Source organism: Biomphalaria glabrata, chromosome 11 (genome assembly GCF_947242115.1).
Source record: "Biomphalaria glabrata chromosome 11, xgBioGlab47.1, whole genome shotgun sequence".
In the NCBI taxonomy this organism is placed as follows: domain Eukaryota; kingdom Metazoa; phylum Mollusca; class Gastropoda; family Planorbidae; genus Biomphalaria; species Biomphalaria glabrata.
The window spans coordinates 19,048,622-19,071,294 of NC_074721.1; the positions used below are offsets into that span (position 1 = coordinate 19,048,622).

Here is a 22,673-nt window from a genome sequence, read left to right on the forward strand (position 1 = left end):
GCTAAGACAAAGTGATTTTGTAAAAATTTGAAATGTTTTGGTTAATTTTGACCAACTTTTTTATTTTACTAAATCTTATTCCATTGAGTAACAGTCAAGGTAAGATAGTTTTCTTTTTTTTTTTTTTTTCAATGTATATACACAAAATTCCATAAGAGACTCTTTCGCGCTAAGTCAACTTGTGTTACGTTTAACTTTAGACTAGAGTGTTTTTTTCTATAATAACTAAATCGCATGACATAACAATCACTTTCTTAAAAACAATACTGAAAATTTAAATAGTTTGTTAGTTTCACAGTTTGATACTTGCTTTTTATTAACTTTTTTTTTATTTCTTATAGTAACTTTTTAAAATGACTTTAAATTATTTTTCGTCAGCAATGGATTCTATTGGTCAATTGAGAAAGCGAATTATGCTTGGACAGAATGCTGAATTGTTCGAGTTCCCTTTTCAAGTTGCAATTCAATACAGAAAAAATGGCAGATGGTCCCTTCTCTGTGGAGGAGTTTTGGTCACTGAAAAAAAAGTAATTTGTTAAAAGTCTATACTATTTTAAAGCACATTGTTATATCAGGACTATTTTTTTAGATTAATACTTAGTTAATTACAGCTAAATGTTGGAAATGTTATGATAATAATTTTTAAACAATGTTAAATGTATCTACAAAAAATATTTAAAAAACAACTTTTGTTTAAATACATTTGTGTATAAAAATTGCTATAAGACTAAGACTATTTTATTGATCCTTTTGGAAATTAGTTGTGATGTCAATGACTCTTTTCTCATATAAAGAACACTACAGAAATATTTACATAAATAAAACAGACACAACATTAAGTTCATTCATCGACTACACACAGGCATCTAGATCTTTTTCATGTTTTCTGATCAATGAATGGCGTTGATATAGTCTGACCGTGTGAGGTACGAACAAGTTTTTGTACCGCTCTTTTCTTGTTTTGATTGACAGTAGACGCCCACTTCTCGACTACCTGACGTAGTTCTGATGAAGCGGGTGGCCGTTGTCTTCCAAGATTTTTTCGTTTTTTCTTACACACTTATGTTCAAAAAGTTATGTTAAGTGTGGTAATGTTGTGAGTGTAATTTTTGATGCCCTTTTTATGATGGTTTCTAGACCGCGCAACAGTTTAGATGAAGCGTTGCCTTGCCAACAAGTTATTCCGTATGTTAGCAGATTTTGTATAGTCGCGCCGTAAAAGGTATTTAGGATCTTCTTATTTAGTTTAAAGCTATTGAGTTTGTATAGAAAAAAGTCGCTGGGCTGTTTTCTTTGAGTTCCAAGATGGTCTTCCCATGAGAGATTGTTATTAATGATAATACCTAGATATTTATATGCCTTCACTTGTTCTATAGATGTAGTGTTTATTTGCAGTTCACCTTTAGTTTGTTTTTTCGTTCTGAAATCATAATTATTTTAAGTTCTTTAGTTTTTGTGACATTCAGTTCTAAAAAGTGTTCAGTGCACCAGTTTTTAAACTCTTCTATCGAGCTTCGATACAGAGTTTCGTCTTCTGAAATAAGACCGACTATAGCAGTATCATCATCGAATTTAATGAGTTTAACTGAGTCATAGATGCTTCTTATGTCATTAGTGTAAAGAGTGTATAGTACAGGAGAAAGTACACAACCTTGTGGAGCACCGTACATAGTACTCGAGTTGACGATTTGGTGTTGTTGACTTTAACATACTGAGGACGTTGGATTAAAAAGTTTAGAACCCATGCTTGTAAGTAAGGGCTTACATTTAAGTTACTTAGTTTTGTTTATCATTTGATGTGGCTGTATGGTATTGAAAGCCGAGGAGAAATCTACGAAGAGGACTCGTGCATATGTTTTGGGTGTATTGAGATGCTTATAAAGCTGGTCCATAAGCAATAGAATTGCATCATCAGTTCCTCTAGCTGCTTTATATGCAAATTGGTGAGGGTTTTGGCTGTTATTGACTTTTGCTACAAGTTGTTTAAGCATATATTTTTCAAAACATTTCATAACTATAGATGTTAGTGCTACTTGGCGGAAATAATTTAAGCTATCTATTTTTGGTTTCTTTGGTACTGGTACGATCTCTGAAGTTGTCCAGAAGTGTGGTATTACGCACGCTTGCAACAAGTAGTTAAATATGTGAGAGAAGATAAAAGAAATTTGTTCCGCACATAGCTTGATCAGCTTGCCAGTAATTTTATCTGGTCCAGAAGCTTTTGTTACGTCTACTCTTTTAAATAACAAGGTCACCTCATCTTCAGTTACAAAATTGACGTAGAGTTCTTGTTTTTCTTTGGTCAGAGTGTTGAAAATTTCTTTTTGTAGGTCAACAAAATTGTCTTTATCGAAACGGGAATAAAAACATTTAGTTTGTTGGCGAAGTTCTCCTCATCATCCACTGATAATCGTTCTCGTTTTGAGGCACAGCCTGTTATTTTCTTTAATCCCTCCCAGCATGCGTTTGAGTTGTTATTTCCAAAGAAATTCTCAATTTTTTCTTTGTATAATTTTTCCCTTCAATTATTGCTTTCTTCAGTGTATTTTTAGCATTTTTTTATTTCTTCGCCTTATACTTTGTTTTCTTTTCAATAATTATTAAATTAATTGTTTGATTTTTTGTGTCATCCTAGGCTTATTGTTTCCATAGACTGTTGTTTTTGTTGGAATTGTTAACTTCTCACTGAAAAATAGATACGAATTAACAGTTTCTGTAAGTTCGTTTATATCTAGACAGTTCTCAATGAAGATTTCCGAATTAGTTTTCTTAATGCATCCTCGTAGTCTGTCAGCCGTCGGTGGTATGTACACAACAATAACACACACCTGTGTCAATTCTCTAGACAAATAGTAAGGCCTAAGTGTGAAACACATAAGTTCAATGTTAGGGTCACACATTTTATTCCTGATGTTCACATTCTTAGAGTTGCAATATTCCTTGTTTATATAGATTGCGAGTCCTCCTCCTTTTGACTTCCCACTATTCATTGTTCTGTCTGCTCTATAAACATAAAATGTATCGAGATCAGCAGAAGAGTCGTATCGTATCATTGAGCCAGGTTTCAGTGAAACACATTAAGGAACACTCTCTAAATTGATACAGATGTTCACAGCAACCTGTTAATTCTTCCATCTTATTTTGTAAAGACCTAACATTGCCTGTTACGATGGGTGAAAGGAAGCCTCTTTGTCCTCTTCTTCTACACTTAACTCGTATTCCTCCACTACTTCCTCTCTTCTTACATTTTGTGCTAGGAATTTGTTCAGTTAAAGCCTTGGGCTTAGGCTCGTTATTAGGTTCCAAGATGGTGGTTGTCCATACTGTCAAGCAATTTACCAAAAAAACTCCACTGAAATACACGTTTCCACACAACTTAAACTCCAGACCAACTTTAGAATCCAAAAGACACAGTGCACATCCATTGAAACATTGGAGTAGTAACAAAGTACATGAAATATTAACAGAAAGATTGAGGAAAAGAGTCCAGTATAATCAGGACGCTTGATTGTTAATTATTTTAGTTTATAAATCTACCTGACTAAGACAGAGAGGTAAAACAAAGATTGAGACCAGGCTCTTTGAATACTCTACCCAGTGATCATCCACCAGGCTCTTTGAATACTCTGTGACAAGTCAAAAGCTCGCTGTCAGAGTCACTCAAATTTATCACAGCATTAATTATTATTTTTCATTATTTATTTATTTTATTTTAATTATTTGTCCATCCTACCCCTAAATCATTCACCCGCGCCACCTTTTCCTCTCCAGGCTAGACTTAGTTGACCACCTTGGAGATAGCTAAGGCGCGTCCTTTCATTTATCTGCCCTTGATCGGGGAAAGGTAGACACACAATCTCTTTTGTCTTGCCCTCTCCATTCAAGTGCGCTCCATTGTTCTCGATCGACGGTCATATGTAAACATACCGTCAGGGTCGCTGACCACCGCCCAATTCAACCCCCCCCCCTTCTTTCTCTATCCACCTGTGTTGTTTATTTGAGATTTATATTTCCCCTTCTATGTACATTTTTATATTATTATTTCCCCTTTTATGTACATTCCTATATTGCTACTATCTGCCATCTATTTTCCAAATCCCATTTTTCATCATCTCCCCTTTATGCTCTAAAGCAATTTTACCAGTCTGACGAATGCACCTCAGTCGAGGGCATCGATAAGATGTATGAGAGACATGTCCTAACTTGTCTTTATTTATCCGCAGCCTCCCTCAGGTGTCTGCCTATTGCCTATTTAGGTGCTTAGTGCTATTCAGCACGGTATTTGCTATCAAGAATCACCTATTGCCTATTTATTTGCTATTTGCTGTTCAGTGTCTACTCGACGCCACTCAACTACTGCCTATGTGTTTAGTGCTATTCAGCGCTGCACTTGGCGCTATCGGCATTGCCCGCCTATTCGACAGCCCACCTGTCATCTTATTAGGTGCGACGTCCCTATGGACTCAGGTCTGTGCGAGACGTCATAGCTACGCCAACCCTCTGCTACTCTCTGGACATATCCTGTCAACTACGCTGCCCACGGCAGATCAGCTCTGCCCGCAGTAACCTTGTGCCCACGGTAGCCGGCCATCCGCCCTACTGTGCCCACTACAGATATTAGATTTTGGGGATTGAGACTCCACAAGAACTATATCACCGGCGTCCCTCTATCCGCTAGAGCGCCACCTCCAGCTGCAGAACCTCAAGCCAGGACACAGCCAGCTGCGACATCAACAGGAAAACTAGCTAAGTCAGAGGACAAAGTGACATACTCTTATTAGGTGCAAGAGTGATGATTAAATCTAGTACTCACTAGAGATAGATGCAAACCCCCCCCCTTTTTTTCATTCTTATATGTATATTTATGTAAATAAATATTCTTTTATTTTAACTTTTGTATCTATCTTTCATTGCTTGTCTCGTTGCGTGTCTGCTCCCGATTCATATGCTGATAAGTGGGGGTGTGATAGCATTAAAAATAATCATCCCCTAGACATAAAACGTGCCAAACACACGTCACATTACCCCACCTGTCACATACTCTACCCGGTGATCATCTATGAATACTCTACCTAGTTATCATCCACCAGGCTCTTTGAATACTCAAGCCAGTGATTATCAACCAGGCTCTTTGAATATTCTACCCAGTGATCATCTACCAGGCTCTTTGAATACTCTACCCAGTGATCAACTACCAGGATCTTTGAATACTCTACCCAGTGATCATCCACCAGGCTCTTTGAATACTCTACCCAGTGATCATCCACCAGGCTCTTTGAATACTCTACCTAGTGATCATCTACCAGGCTCTTTGAATACTCTACCTAGTGATCATCTACCAGGCTCTTTGAATACTCTACCCAGTGATCATCCACCAGGCTCTTTGAATACTCTACCTAGTGATCATCCACCAGGCTCTTTGAATAATCTACCCAGTGATCATCCACCAGGCTCTTCGAATACTCTACCTAGTGATCATTAACCAGGCTCTTTGAATACTCTACCTAGTGATCATCTACCAGGCTCTTTGAATACTCTACCCAGTGATCATCTACCAGGCTCTTTGAATACTCTACCCATTGATCATTCACCTCTGTGAATACTCTACCCAGTGATCATCTACCAGGCTCTTTGAATACTCTACCCAGTGATCATCTACCAGGCTATTTGAATACTCTACCTAGTGATCATCTACCAGGCTCTTTGAATACTCTACCTAGTGATCATCTACCAGGCTCTTTGAATACTCTACCCAGTGATCATCCACCAGGCTCTTTGAATACTCTACCTAGTGATCATCCACCAGGCTCTTTGAATACTCTACCTAGTGATCATCTACCAGGCTCTTTGAATACTCTACCTAGTGATCATCTACCAGGCTCTTTGAATACTCTACCCAGTGATCATCCACCAGGCTCTTTGAATACTCTACCTAGTGATCATCTACCAGGCTATTTGAATAATCTACCTAGTGATCATCTACCAGGCTCTTTCAATACTCTACCCAGTGATCATCGAACAGGCGTTTAGAAAAAAATCGAAGGCTGACTTTTGTGACAAGATGTTTAAATAGTCATTTTTGGCTCGTTTATTAAAGTCTAGGGGAAATTTAATTAATTAATCCCGCTCACATATACAAGATTTTGAACAGGCACAAGAATGCATTATATGCATTAATATATAGGATAATTGCTGATCATGGATTGCTAATTATTGATTGATTGGAAGAGAATTCCTATGTCTGACTACTTTATTCTTAGCTGCTAGCCCGTGGGTTGTCTTTTGGCGGTCGTAGGACTGGCACTCAGAATGATGAATCATCCGGCTCTGTCTTAGGACGTCGGCTCAAGATGTCGTCTGTGCTATAGGCACGCTGGCGCTAGGTTATGCCGCTGCCTGTTTAGCAGTAGAGAGTGTTGGTGCCGCAGACTAAGTTTGTAGTAGTAGATCTCTCAGCTGTGGTCTCTAGCTCGTAGATGGCTGTGCTAACTCACACCAGTTTATCTTCTGTAGCGAAGGTTGCTCTAAACAGTCGACATTAGGCAGTAGCTATTGGGCAGCCGACAGTTTGGGCCGGGTACTGGGCAAATGATACTAGGCAGTATAAGGCACTGTGGACACTGGGCAATATTCTATGGTCAAGGACAGTAGGCAATGCCTTCTTGCTGACTGGTATGTAATTCGAGGGGGGGTTGTCTGGTGTGGAGGACGATGAGACAATAGAACACATTCTTTACGAATGCAAAGAAGTTCTGCACGAAAGCCGATTGGGACAAAGATTTGATAGAGAGAATACTGGTACATGTCCGACTCTAGGGTTGTCCTTGTACGGGGACACAACTTTGGGTGGATATATGACCGTTACAGCATGCAGTTACAGATACAGCAACCAGGCTGGGGATATGACAGACAATTAGGAACCTCCTAAAGGCATTGATCAAGGATTCCGATATGCCTTGCAATAATTCAGATGCAGGAATTGGCATCAATCCCAATAAAGCATTTAAGATAATTAGGTATAAAATCTTAAAGCATGTATATAACTCAATAACAAACAAGATACAAGTAAAGTAACCACAATAAATATGTTATCATACAATGTAGGATGATACTAGGCAAGATTCATCCATTGAATATGATTACGTCGATAAGTAATAAGTTATAGTAATATGTGAAATGAGTATGACACGCTAAAGCTAAAGATAAGGTGAAAATAAAATGCTAGGAATCGAGCTACAATGATAAGGGTTGATATGATTAATCAAAATCATATTCATCCAAGGAACCATGAGATCACAAGGGTGTAATGCATAATAATATTTATGAGGGATATAATTGGAATGTAAAATAATTAAATTCACATGCGCTCTGTAAGTTTAGAGCACTGTGATCTAAGTTCTTAGACAGCACTTAGATTCATGAAAGGTTATCGTTTGTATTAATCACTAAGATTCAGATATGGGGAAAATAAAATAAATCAAATACACTAAGGGGCAAATAACTGCGGTTACAAATGCAGTCAACCGTAGTAGCATTAATAATATGAAGATATATCATCAATGCAAAATAATACAATGTACACACACAATAAAGTCATAATGTAATGACGGGGAAAGTGGTTGTGTAGACACATTCTTAGAACATAAAATAAGTATAGTAAACAATTTACACTCACCCGTTTGTCCCTAATGAGACCTCACAAAATAAACTCCCTAGCAGAGGACACTGTATGAATTTTCGCGCGCCAAACTTAGAATGCTTTAGTCTCTCTTTATGTTGAGATGGGACATTTTGTTTAATGGGTGGGGATGAAACCTAGGTGATTTTCTCACATGTATCTATGTACCGGAGATGTCAGGCGTCAGGTAAGATTTATGGTCTACATTCGTTGCCTACCGTGTGAGTAGTAACTTAAACGAATAAGTCATGGTCCAGCCCGAGCAATACTATACCTAGGGCGGCGCGTATCCTACGGAAAGGGGGGGGGTGGTGGGAAGGTGTGAATAGTTATTAAGCCGCTGCGTGTAGCGCTGGTGCAGCGACTATTGTGTGCTGGTCACCTGTACAGCGGTCGATTATTAAAACTTAGCCCTAGAGAAGTTAGTTTACGTTTTACGTGGAGTTTCATCCCCTGAGAAGCAGTACCTTTGTCTTGGCCAGGGAAGATAAATCGTACAAGAACTTAGTTATGGGTGGACAAGAAAATAATTGTTTAAAGTTAAAAATAAAATTTGCTTGGAAAAACTCAAATGAACTTTTGTATGCAAGTTTCGTATCGTCACAACTTCGAAGAGACGAAAACAAAAATAACAGCTTTCTTATAAGATACAAGCTTTTTGAAATGGGTTAGAGTTTGAACAAAATGTGTTGCGGTGTAGGAAGTTCTAAACAACCTTTATAAATATCTTAGGTGCCTGTGTATACTGCTAGGGCACATTACACATGAGAAAGTTAAAAACACTTTTTTTCATAAGAATATCTTCAGATCAATAAGTCAATAATTATCTATAAAATATCATTAACTTGAGAAAGGCCACTGTCACTGTGTAGTCATCTCAGGAGTCAAACGTCAACTGTCAATAACTTTAAACAATCTCTAGAATCTCTAGAAACCTATTCATTAGGTCAACACATTTCTCGTTTAAAGTCCATCATCTATATTGTGTAACTATTAATATTGTCGCTAACTAGAGTGCAATTCCAAATATGGCTCACAGGCAGGAAGAGCTTAAGTCATTAATGCCCAGTGTCTACAGATAGGGCATACATGTGAAGGTCATCTCTTTCTGTGAACCACAGCACAACGACCAACCACGTTTACATTTCCCAACTAATATCAGGTAATTATTAAGGCTGGGTGGATTTAGAAGCGCTAAAAAAATATCCAAAGATTAAAAATCCCAGTCTTCACCAGGATTATAACTCAGGAAACCGGTTCGGAAGCCAAGCTCTTTACAACTCAGCCACCGCTCTTATCTTCTACAAAAACATTGGGTGGGTTTTCATTTTCTTGTAGTTTTAGATTCATCTTATTTACTTTTCCTGATATATCCATCATAAAGTAACATTTTGGCAACCATTTGTCGTTCTTTAATCCTCATTTAGGAATATATTTATTTAATTCAAGTACAAAGCTAGTAGTTTTATCGCACTTTATTGGGAAGAAGATCGGAATACTGTCTCCATTTCGTTTAAGAATTCTTTAAACTGACGATAGTAGAGTGCTTTAAACAAGCACTTCTTGGTTTAGTAAGCAGTGAAACATAAACAATTCGTGGAGACTCGCAGATTCTCTTTTATTTTTTTCCTGTCATATTTCTGGCTCCATCAGTCACTATTGAAACGAGTTTATTTAAATCGATCTTATTGTCTTTAAGGTATTTTTGCACGGCATTCGCTAAATCTTCTCCCTAGTTTGTTACGAGTGCGCTAGCAATCCTTGAAAAGACAAATACCTGACAGAAAACCAACTTGTGCCATGTCTTTTATGTCGCAAGACTTATCTATATCAAGTCATAAGGGAGAAGAAAGTTGAGTTCTTCCACCTGCAAATATGTTACATTTGAAGAAATAGGGAGGGGGTGCAGTGAAAAGCAAGTACAAGTGGCTGAGAGATAGAATCGGTGCCAAATCTTAGTTAATCGATTCTATTTTTTGTTTCGATGAAATAAATAATATTTGAGTATGGAACTAAAGAAACGCAGCTTATCACCCAAAGAGCCGCATGTGGCTCGCGAGTCGCAGGTAGCCGACCCCTGGGTTGTCATATCGGAATTTAGCAAAGGCGCCATCGAGAACCTTCAGTTGTGATCTAAATTTTGTAGAGATGGGACGTATTTTTTTAGATCTAGTTAGGATAATATATATATATAGGTATATGAACATTCTTTTGCCTCTATTAAGACTGCAGAATCAAACTTTCGTAGCAACTAAGAGTAATAAATAAAACTTGATACAAAGATAAACTGCTATGTAATGAAATATTGTTCATGTCTATCTCAACAGTATTTTATTTAGCAGACAACAGTATATATCTAAATAGCGTTCTTGACATTGTTTAATGTATAATGGAGATCTTCAATTACGTATATCGTTTTTGACGTTATGCTAGAAAAAGATTTAGATTTGCGTTCTTTTTGTTTGTTTGTTAAGTCTTATTTTTTATGACATTTAGGTTCTGACTGCTGCCGATTGCTTTGACCACTTGTATGCCAACAATGTCCGTGTGATTGTTGGGGTACTAAATATATATGGGCCACCAAACCAATACCAACAAACTATTTACGTTTCCAATATACACAAGCATGAAAGTATCGAAGATGAGATTCAATTCTGGAACCCCAATAATATTGCTGTAATAACACTGGCCACCGCAGCGAAACTTAACCTGAATGTGCAGGTAAGTCAAAGTACAAAATTTAAACGGATCTTTTTCTTTTGAATTATTTAATTTCTTTAGATAATTAGACAATGTATAACTTTGTAATTTCATGGTATTTTAATCAAAGCACACTTGTCAAACAAGAAAAAAACACATTTTTAAAAATTAAAAAAAAAAGCTTATACGAAGTGTTATTGTATCAATTAGTTTGGACCAGTCATGTAATTAAATAAGTAATGAATCTAGACCCATAACAATAAATCTGTGTGATTAATAATACTTTTAACAATGGTTTTTGTTTAGAGATGTTTCATTCTTTTAGCTTTCTCATTAAGCTATGTCAGGAACAGACAAATGGGAAGGGGAAGTAAGGGAGATCTGAGTAGATTTCAGAGCAATTGATTTTTTAAAAGCATTTACAAAAAAAAATATATAATTTAATCAGCTAATTTTAAAATTTATGCACTTGTAATTTCAGAATATTTTTATCAAATTAGAATTATGTGTGTTAATATTTTTTTTTGGGACAATGCGTACCTACATAAGTGTATCTGGTTTTACTTAGGGTTTAGTTTGGCCTAGTTGCTAGGACTATTTAATGGTTCATTTTGAGATAACTCGTAAATATCAACATAATTATTATCAATCTTGTTCACAGCCGTCTCAGACTTCTGTGCCACTTTGGACTGCATTTAGTATAAAGAGTGGTATTGGCCTGCACGAGCCAATTATCACTTTCAAAATACTTTGCGCAGGCTGGAGGCATTATTATTAATTATTAAAATTATTAATCTTCTTTTTCCATAAGAATCCGTCAATATTCTCTAGGATTCTTTCCTTTCAATCTCTTCCTTTTTTTATTTAAAATTATCAGCATGGTTTGTTATGGCAGTATTCGTAGCAATTTTGTAGGTTTTACTATGTAGTTTTACTCTTGATAGGGATTATGTAAATTTGAAAAACTCTACTATTGATTCCTCTGGCTTAAAAATAGGCTTTTCTTTTTTGTCTACATTGATATGCACACCAAAGTTTATAACCTTTTTCTTTTTTTTTTCTTTTCTATTTAGATTGTTGTTTATTTCGAACTGCTTGTATGTCATTAATATTTTTTTGGTATTTCTGATATTATCCGACTTTATTTTTAGAATTTTATCAAGTTTAAAATTGATATTCGACTGATCAGTTTCAATTATACGAATTAGCTTTGGCTGGGTTCCAGTGTTCGATTACATTACGCTTAACCCTATATTTAGTTTCCCAACACTGTCTAGCTGTATGTTTCTAATGCTACGTACAGCCCCCCCCCCCCCCCCGATCTAGTAGACTTTTTAAGGCTTCTAGATTTTTTTGTATAGTAGATTGTGTTGATGACTTATTTTATTAACTGCTCCCAATTTATCATTACTCAGTTTAATTTCAGAGATTCCTACTATGTAAAATGTATCAATCATACTTATAAATTCTGGATAGTGAAACTTTCTCGCTAATCCACACACATTTAAATAGGCTAATTCTAATTTATTCAGTTTTGCTAGTGTCATTGACTTGTCTTAGGGCTTTGAGTCTCTTTAGGTAATGGCTGCTGAAACTTTGAGGGTTGTTGTTGGGGTGAATTTTGTTGCAACAAATAATATTGTTGTTGATTTTGCTGTTCTTGCTAAGACAGGTGATATTGCTGCTGCTGTTGTTCTCGATGCTTTGGAGGTGATTATTGTTGGTATGTTTTCCTTGTAGATAGCTGGTACTGATATTGTCTCAGCTGTTGTTCTTGTTGCAGTAGCTGATATTGTTGTACTAATATTGTTACAGTTGTTGTTCATGTTGCAGTAACTGGTATTGTTGGTATTGTCCTAATGGTTGTTCTTATTGCAGTAGCCGGTACTTTATAGTTCTAATGGTTCTGATGCTGTTCTAGGTTTTCTTCTTGTAGCATTTGCTGGTATTGATATTGCTGTTCTCGTTGTGATAAACGATAATGTTGTGGACAGAGTTGGTGTTGACAAGTTTGTTGCTGCTCATTTCGCTGGTTTTGTTGATTTCGCTGCTCTTGTTGAGTTAAGTGGTATTGCTTGTTTTGTTGTTCTCGATTCTGTTGTGGTTTTTGTTCGGATGGTTTCATCGGAGCTAGCTTGTACTGATTTTGACGTAACGGGTGTTCTTGTTGTATTGGCTGGTATTGTTGTTAATGTTGCTGTTCTCAGTGTTGCTCATATTGTTGGTTTATATTAAGTTGTGGAGATATCTGTTTCTGATGCCGTGATCCATCTTGGTAGTAAACTATTTGGGGTGTTTAATATGTCGATTGTAGCAAGTGTTCAATGAAGATTTCGCCTTGCTGTTCAAAATGTAGCTCTTGATATGCAGATAGCTGGGGTTGAGGGTTTTGTATTTGCTGTAAATGATGCTGCTGTAGACTAGTTGTATTTGTTTCTGTTGTGAGGACTTATTTACTGTTGAACTTCGGGGTAACCTTACCCTCGTCATCAACTATCCAAGCGCTCTCAGGTGTTATTCATTTATAAGTCTGCTGTTTTTTTCCTAATGCTTTGAAAATTTATTATTAAGGTTTTTAAAGGTATTTTGGTATTACTTCTTTAATAGGTTTGTTTAGTGAGGCTGTTGTATTAATTTTAGTAGATTTAGGTTTAACAGGAGGGGATCTGGCTAGTGGTTGGTGAGTTTGGTTTAGGATGGTGTTTAGGATGTTGTATGGGTTAGAAGTGTCTGCATCAAAGAAATCAAACAGTCCTGATGTAAACTGAGGTAACCCACACGGTGCACAGTGCCATGACGCGTCTTTATTGCCTAAGGCATAATACACAGGTGTATTCATATGGAGACATGATGCATGGTACCATTCATCGCAGGTGTCACATTAATGGCTTTCTGTTTTATGGTGCATACTTTTTTGCAGATGTCGCATCTATCTTTAGATCTAGACCCTGGATTTGATTCAACATCTCCTGCTATTAATATTAACAGTGATAGGTATTTATTTCTGCTGTGTCTGATTGAGAACTTCCATTTGTGATGGGTAATCTTCTTTAATGTTATGGATGTGTATGTTAGATTATTTTTCAAGTTGCATTGATCTAAAGTGTGATGATGGATTATGACTGTTGTTTCATTTTTAAGATTAATGTTTACAATGCCTAAGTTAAGTCTAAAGTCTAAAGTGAAAGCTAATTTACAATGACAATCCAATCAATTCAAATGGTTTATTAAAATATAGACCTAGACTAGATCTAGTTCTAGTCTAGTTCTTTGTTTATGTCTATAAAATTCAATATATTTACGTGTATAAATAACTATATAGAATATTACTTTTAGTTATTATTATTAGTATTAGTAGATGATTAGTAGATCTAAAGCCTTAATTAAAGTCTAAGTCTAACACTAGACTGACTAGATCTAAAATCTAAGAATCTTATCTTATCTTATATAATACAGACGTTACTTCAAAAAAGAAGATAATTACGTCCTACGCGTCATGCATTTAGTCATGCATATTAACCAATTACTTAAATTCTGCCAATTCACTGGTTTTCCTGGCTAGCTCAGGCAACCCATTCCATGCTCTAATAGCACTAGGGAAGAACGAGTATTTGTACAAATTTGTCCTAGCATATGGGACGAGGAATGTGCCTTTATCTTTGTGTCTTTCAGAGTATTTTATTAAATTTTGTTTTTGTATTTGAAGATTATGGTTCAGTGTTCTATGTATAGTTGCTACTTTACTTATGAGTCCTCTGTCCTGAAGGCTTTCTAAATTTAGTGATTTTACTAAAAGTGTTACTCTGGTTAAGTAAGAATATTCGTTTGTTATGAATCATACTTCTCAATTTTGTGTCTGTTCCAGTTTCTTAATGTTATCTTGAGTTGAGGGGTCCCAAACGGAGAATGCATATTCTATTATTGGCCTAACCAAGGTTAAATAACATTTTAGTTTTATGTTCTTATTTGATTTATAGAAATTTCTTTTAATAAATCCTAATGCTTTGTTTGATTTTTTTGTAGTTTCATCAATATGTGGATTCCATGACAGTTTTTCATTTATTATAACACCTAAGTATTTTGCGTTTTTAGTCAGTATTACTGGTTTGCCATAAATAAGATAAGTGGAATTAATTTGTTTTAGTTTTTTTTTTTGTTACTCTTAATAACTGACATTTTTCTGGGTGGAAAGACATGCTCCAATTTTGATTCCCATTTCTGTAATTCATCTAATTCTCTTTGTAAAATATCTGTGTCTTGTGTTGTTTTTATTGTTCTATATATTATACAATCGTCTGCAAATAATCTGACTTTAGTTCCTGAGGTAATGCAATTAGATAAATTAAGAATAGTAGTGGACCTAAGACAGTTCATTGAGGTACACCTGAGTTTACTGTTATCGGTGTTGATTTAGAGCCATTTATTATTACAGTTTGTTCTCTCCCTATCAGAAAATCTTTAATCCACTGATGCAATGGACCATTAATATCAAAATATTTTAATTTTTTAAGCAAACTATGGTGATTAACTTTGTCAAAAGCCTTGGAAAAATCTAGTAAGATAGCATCTATTTGTTCACTATTATCTAAATCTTTTGAAAAGTCATTTATTAGTCCTATTAGTTGTGTTTCACATGATCTATATTTCCTAAAGCCATGTTGGTATGGGGTGAGGACATTATGTTCGTCTAAGTGGTTTATGATGTTGCTACATATTATGTGTTCTAGGATCTTACATGTGATTCTAGTAAGTGATACTGGTCTGTGGTTTACTGGGTCAGATTTTTATCCTTTTTTAAATAGGGGGGGGGGTGACATTAGCTTCTTTCCAGTCCTTTGGTAGTCTGCCCTGGTTAAGCGATGCCTGAAAGAGTATTTTGAACACTGGGGCTAGCTCATTGCTTAGTTATTTGAGTAATCTAGCTTGAATACCATCAGGTCCAGACGCTTTATTTGGTTTGGTGTTAGCTAATAGTTTTTGGATTCTATATTCTTGTACTACTATATCTTCTATGTTGTCTACTTGGTTATAATATAATATAATAGAATAGAATAATAAATATAGACTAAATAATATAAATATTAAATATAAGGTTTAGTGAGACAAAATAGTCCCAAACTAAAAGTTTTTAATTTGAATTAATTAGTGGAAATAATGCTGAATTAAGTTAAATCTATAATTTAAAGATATTAGTTTATTAGTTGAATAGCTTTTTAAGGAATTATTTTAGATTTGAATACAACAAAACGAAAAATTTAACTCAACTTTGATAACTGTAAACAGGGAGCAGCCATCTTGCCAAGAGCACGTAACTCTACTTATGTTGTTTAGTCCTTCATTGTAAAATGGTTGTTCAACTCAAAACCTCTTGGTCACGCTCATAGAAGTTATGGCTGTAGTTAATTGCTTTAAAAATTCTATGTAGTTTTTTTTATATCTCAAAACCCTTTTGAGAGGGGTTTTAAACTACTAAAATATCACTTACAATAAACAAAATTAAAGCAAAAAAAAAAAAAAAACAATCACAAAATTCCCCTTTCCCCCCTGCGAGTTGCGATTTCATCTCAAGGTTGAGGTTGAGCCCCGACCCACCAAGGCTCCACCCATGTTCTAATGTATCTGTTGCTTTACAACATTCTATTTACTGACAGGTTAGCGGGTAAAATACGAATAGTTTTATATAAATTAGGCCTAGATGTTAACATTTACTTAGTCTTATGTTGTTGTTTTTGAGTCCTTCTTTGTAAAATGGTGTCCTCGTTTGGTCATTCAGGTGTCTGTTAACTCTAGTTTCATTGCATTTTAAACAAAAAATAGCTTGCAAAATTAGCAGAAAATTCTACTCAATATACGGATACAAATACGCATGAAAAGTGGATGAAACCACCCTGCCTGATAACTGGCTGGGGTTACACCGAGAATTTAATATTACCGAATACGCTACAGAAAGCATCAACAAGAATCATGCCACTTAATGTTTGCCTGAATATGAGACCTTGGTTTAAAGATGCTTTTAATGATGGATTGTTCATTTGCGTCAAGAGTGGTAAAGTATAAATTTATTTCTTTTACATATTATATGTTTATTTAAAAAATTGTTTGCAATATAAGTGTAAAGAACGCGTATAAAAATAATCTGCTAAACTGCTTTTTGATCATAAATTTTTCATTAAAGAAATAATTTTAAATTATTTTTAAGCGATTTAAATCACAGTGTAAGTCCTAAGCATAAAAGCATAATACATAAAAAGTTCACATTGTATTGCAGTCAATATTTAAAATTGATTCATTGTGATCTACCGTTTTCTCTAGACAGATGAAACTTGAATTATTTTATCTTATCTAATCTTATCTTATAAGATTACTGAAGATTCTTAAATAAAGAAGATAATTACGTCCTACGAGTTTCATGTGTCAATCTAGTAATGCATGTTAATAATTGACTTTAACTCTGCTTAGTAGCTGGTATTTTTGGCAACTCATTTAGTTCTATATAGGCACTATATAGAAAGAAACTCTTGTACGAATGTGTCCTACAACCTGGAATAAGAAATATGTCTCTATCTTTGTGTCTTTCTGAGTATTTTATAAGGTTTTGTATTTTAGCGGCCCTAGTAAGGTGAAAAGCATGTCCGTCTGTCACACTCAGATCTCAAAAACTAGAAGAGAAATGAAAAAAAATTATTTCAGCATGCAAAGAAGCTTGCAAAGTTTAGGTGCAACGACTACTTTTGGTTTTTAGTTTATAAAATTAATTATGCTACCGAGATTTTTAAAATAAAAATACACTAATTCTAAAACAAAACATAAATGTAACGGAGATAATGTTAAAATATGTTAACAAAGAAAGATTTTTATGTGTATTTTCAGTATCATTAAGTCAAATATAATTATAAAATGTAAAAAAAATGTTCACAACAAATGTAAATATTAGTTAAAGGTTTTTTTTTCAGGACAACTAGCTGCTAAATTTAAAAGAAAACATGTATGCTTGTTTATAAAAGCTAAGAATGCACTTGTATGTAAATAGCATGCACATTTTTTAAAATGGACTTTTTAAGCAGCGACTTTCGTGCAGTAGCGTGACGGCCGCGACAAAACATGGAACTAAACTAGTTTCCCCAAAGAGTTTTAAATAATTAGATTTTATTTATTTTTTGTTTAGTTTCCCCATCTGGCTTTGTTTGGCATTTTGGCTGTTGGTCGATCTGTCCGTAACGTTTAGATAAAAAAAAACATCTAACAGCTATTGAAAATCTAATTTAAGTGATAAAAAGACAGGAATTAGTTTCCATACATTAAAACAAATGTGGGTGCTAAGAATCGATTCCAGATGTGGAACCGAGACTTCAGGGTTCATCTGGTACTTGCTGATGCATAGATTCCTTTTTACGGCCATGGAGTTAATTAAGAAAGGGTTGTTCCGAAATGTAGTCATCGGACTAATACTTGGGTAGAGAGTAAGTTTCTCTAATCACTGAGATAAAAGGAATATCTGTCAGGCGTGGAGATGACAGGAAGAAGAACTAGCTGGTGTCTGTAGCAGCAATCAGGCACACGTCCAAGGAAATAGGAGAAGGAATGATTTCACATCTCTTAGTGATCCATTTAATGTAGATGGGTTTATTTGAGAAGTTAAGGTTTGAATTTATTATTTTTAAATATTTTGGTGGGCGGAAGCTGATTATCTATATTATAAAGTAGAATGTGTGGTGTATGTATGGATGTATGTTACTTATAGACATCAAAAACGCTTGACCAATCTTGAAAAAACTAGGCAGGAATGTTCCTTGGGTACCAACTTAGACCGTAGTGTATGTATTGTTGCCCTAAAACAAACTTAAGACCCTCAAAAAAAAATAAAGTTGTCCGACTCTATTACAGCTATAGTATTTTATGGATCTAGGCCATGTCTACAATGTTGACATGCGAAAAGATAGAAAGGATTTAGACCTAGATCTAATTTTAAGAAATACACTTTGCGCAGATAGTTTTTTACCTTGACACATGAAAATACAAAAGAAGATCCATTGATTTCATTATATAATAAAATTAACCTTCAATTTTGTGTTTCAAAAGCATTTTTTACATAAATTAGTTCCTTATATTTGCGACTACAGATTTCCTGACGAACATTCTTTCATTAGACAATACCGTAATGAATCGCGTACTAAATATTTATTCGTTTAATTGTTTACTTTATAATCCCATCCCTAGATCTAAAACTCTAATTCAACTCTAAGATGATAAAACTTCTCTTCGCACAGATAGTTTTATGCTTTAACACATAAACATATTAATTAAAGTCCATTCATTTCATATTTTGATCAAAAAAACATTCAAATTTGGTTTTCTAAAGCTACATTCGTTTACGAAAGCTGCGAAGCCGAGTTGAGATAGGCCTAGATCTATATTCATTCATGAATCGCGTACTAAAAATTATTTCGTTTAATTGTTCACTTTATTATCCCATTCATTTAACAAATCTATCGCTCTTTTCGTTTTTAATAGATATGTATGTATCGGCTCCGGGTAAACCCATTTTCGCAAAACTAATTTTATTTTCGTAGCGAAAGAGAAATAACGTGAAAGGATCATTAGCTACGTTTAACATACATCTAAATCCAATCCACTAGATTATTCAAAAGCATTTTTTACATAAATTAGTTCCTGATATCTGTGACTACAGATTTCCTGGGGAACATTCTTTCTTTAGACATTACCAAATGGTTACACATTAACACATCTCTCTACTGAGTCTATTCCTAGGCCTAGGTCTAAAACTCTTATTGAACTCTAAGATGATAAACTTCTTTTCGCAAAGATAGTTTTATGCTTTAACACATAAACATACTAATTATTGTTCATTCATTTCATATTTTAATCAAATTAAAATTCAAATTTGTTTTTCTAAAGCATATTTAATACATTCGTTCGCTGTTCGCTAAAGCTGAGTAGCCGTGTTGAGATAGGCCTATATTCATTCATGAAAAAAAGGTCACGCATGCACAGCACAGAATGAACTCTATAGAAGCCAATTTTTAACTCTAGATTAGTGTAGATTTAGATCTATGTCTACCTCAAGATCTATTTTATACTTTATACACATGAACATACGAAATTTAGTCTATTCATCTCAAATTTTAATCAAATATATGTAGGCCTACAAGCAAATGTTTTAATTTGAAAAAAAAATGGATTTAAGCCTATTAGCTATTTTGATTTGATAGCTTCATTCACACTATTTTTACATTGACTTATTCGCTTTACTTATTACATTATTATTTCGTTTAATTGTTTACAAAACAATCTAAGTGACTATATCGAAAGTAATGCGCAAATAAAGACCCGCGGGTCGCGGGTAACATATGTCTAGTAAATATTATAAATAGCACGATTTAACCAATGTAAATGATGTAGATTTTTCATCTATGAGTGACGACGAAATGTTCTGAATAGCTAAAGGCAGGAAGTAAAAGGCATTCTAATGCAAAAACGTGATCCGTGAAAAAGTCACAAGGAACAAAGGAGTGGCCAATGAGACGGTCAAATAAAAGGGTAGATCTAAATCATTCGATTGTCTAAGTTGTCCAGCTATATTTCATTTGCAGCCATGATCGGCGCTTTGCGAGATTTAAGTAGAACAAAGACGACTCTCTCTCTCTCTTTGATGTGGAGAAAACTAAGATGGCGATGGGGCGAATCATGCATTATGGGAATATGGAAGATCTCTAGACGTGAATTATCAGCAATAAAACACAAAATTTTAAGGTGCTTAACACGGCCAAAAAAAAATATAAAAAAATCTTGTGCGTAAATTAATTTGTTTGATTATTCTTCCTCAGATTTCGACCTGCCAGAGGATGATATGTATAACGGACCTTGTTACGGAGATGGCGGCGGCCCTTTAATGTGTGGACCAAACAATACAAACCTTGAGCTTGTTGGAATATTATCTATGGTAGAACCAACTTGTACACGTAAGATTTCATTTCAATTAGAAATACACATTTGATCGAAATTGTGACAGCAGTTTTTTTTTTTCCTTTTTTGGATCAAGTGTTGTATCTCTGGAGATAAGAAATGTTTGTATGAGATGTTTGATTTAAAATGTTTTTTTGTTCCTGGTATTGTTGGATATTTTTCCTGTACAGTGTGAGAGAAATGCTTTGTGTTTATTTTTAAGCCAATCAGATTTATGTTAAAATCATGAATTTTTAGGCTCGTTGTTGGCAGATAAACAAATTCTCATCCTATCTCTAATTCTTTTTAGCAACTGAAGACAAAATGTCCCCAATTCCTAGCATTTGAAGTCAATAAAGTAGAACAATACTGTTTCTTGTCCAATCTAGTGATGGAATATGTCACACTCGACTACATAGGTAATAATGTTTTGAGCCCATTCAAGATAAGTTAGGTGTTAGTAAAGAAATTGGTCATTAATTAGTAATCGTTGGTCATTATATGTCGTTAATTATGAACAGTTCATGTTTAATATTGATAACTTTTTTTCAATCAAAATAAAATTCCTGAGAGATTCTTTCTCAGTTGCAGTAATAATTCAAAACAATATTGCTGTCGAAGAGTAGAAATATCATACAGTAGTTACTATTGAAGAAAAGCTTACCAAAGAGTTTAGGTTAGCAATGATTGTACATTCTCACATAAAATATCTTCTTCTTTTAAAGCTCAATAATGAAATATATTCAGAATAATACTAGAGCTAATAAAAATACAAAATTTGTCACTGCAAGTTACAACTCAAAACTAAATACGTCTTATCTCAATGAAAATTTCTCCACGACTGAACATTCTAGATGGCATCTTCTTAGACGCTTACCTTTAACCAATCAAATTATTTCCTGTAAGATGTCACGCTATTAATGGACTCTTGTCGGATTATGTCATGGAATGACACGTGCAGTACAAGCATAAATATGTTAAGTTTATTAAACAAGACTTTGGTTTATTCAAAATTGATACGTGACATTAACCAATGACCTAAATTCTGCTTAGTCGTCACTGGTTTTCCGGGCTAGCTCAGGCAACCCATTCCATGCTCTAATAGCACTAGGGAAGAAGGAGCATTTGTACAAATTTGTCCTAGCATATGGAACGAGGAATGTGCCTTTATCTTTGTGTCTTTCTGAGTATTTTATTAGATTTTGTTTTTGTATTTGAAGATTATGGTTCAGTGTTTTCTATCCTGAAGGCTTTCTAAATTTAGTGATTTATTAAAGGTGTTACTCTAGTCAAATGTGAATTGAACGGGAATGTGTGATTTTTACCTGTTCTTCAAGTATTATCATTCTGCTATTAATACTTAAAATCAGCTTAGTAAGAAGAAATACAACAAACAAAGAGAACTACCAAATTGAAGGTGGAATAAATATACAGACTAGGTAATAAAGGTTCGAGTTTTAGTAGCTTGAGAATGGCGGATGCAGTTTTGCGAAACTATAAGCCAATATAAGCTTACTCTAGGTATACTGATAATAAGGATTAGTTACATTGGTTCTTTTTAATGTAGAGAATGTTAACCTAATCCTGCACGTACCGCAATAAATATTTTTCGTCTTTTAGTAATAGTTTGGTAAAAGTGGAAAGTCCAGTGGGTCGAAATCATAGACCTACATATATTATGCCTAGACTGGAATACTGAAAAAAATAATTATCCGATAATGGTCAGATGACAGACACACACATATATATATATATATATACGTAACTGTTTTTCATTATGAAAAAACAAATTAAATATATATTTATTTATACATTTCAGCTTCTCCACTATCTGCTGTGTACATTAACCTTCCTGCGTACCGGAAGTGGTTGTCAGATAAATTGTAAACTTTTTTAAAGGCAATGTAATAAAAATTTGACTTTCCTGAAGCATCTTTATTGTTGTTAATATATTTTGTTGCTAGTAGCTTTCAATCGTCTCAGCTGTAAAGAAAATAATGACTTAAAAAAAAAACAAGTGCTTCATCCTTGACATTCGGTTAGTAAAGTAGTATTTCACTTTATAAACATCGGCTCTTAATACTAAATTATTAGATACTGTTTACGCCAAGCAAAGCTTTAGATGATTCAGTTGCCTTTGTGCAATAAACATTAACAGTGTATGTCTCGAATGAAAAATGTGATAGTGACAAATGTATGTTTATGTCTGGTAGTGAGTGAGGAGTGTAATTCTATAATCAGGTATTGACAGTATTGTTCATGTATTTAATCTAGAAATTACTTTATTCCGTACAGTCAAGTTTTAAAACAAAGCTATATGGACAGACTGAAG

General features: G+C 34.5%; 1 protein-coding gene across 1 annotated transcript; it reads left to right on the top strand.

Annotated features, from left to right (window-relative positions):
* Positions 1-22,275, top strand: LOC106054788 (fibrinolytic enzyme, isozyme C-like). Its single transcript, XM_056003855.1, has 6 exons — positions 1-99; positions 379-527; positions 10,175-10,399; positions 16,196-16,424; positions 20,224-20,358; positions 22,161-22,275. The coding sequence occupies exons 1-6, from the start codon at positions 33-35 to the stop codon at positions 22,226-22,228; spliced, it is 873 nt and encodes a 290-aa protein (XP_055859830.1). The 5' UTR covers positions 1-32; the 3' UTR covers positions 22,229-22,275.
* The last annotated feature ends 398 nt before the right edge of the window (positions 22,276-22,673 follow it).

Coding starts and splice junctions, on each gene's coding strand:
- LOC106054788 (XM_056003855.1), top strand. CDS start 33: ATGTTTTGGTTAATTTTGACCAACTTTTTTATTTTACTAAATCTTATT. Junction 100..378: donor TCCATTGAGTAACAGTCAAG/GTAAGATAGTTT, acceptor ATTTTTCGTCAG/CAATGGATTCTATTGGTCAA. Junction 20,359..22,160: donor GGTAGAACCAACTTGTACAC/GTAAGATTTCAT, acceptor TATACATTTCAG/CTTCTCCACTATCTGCTGTG.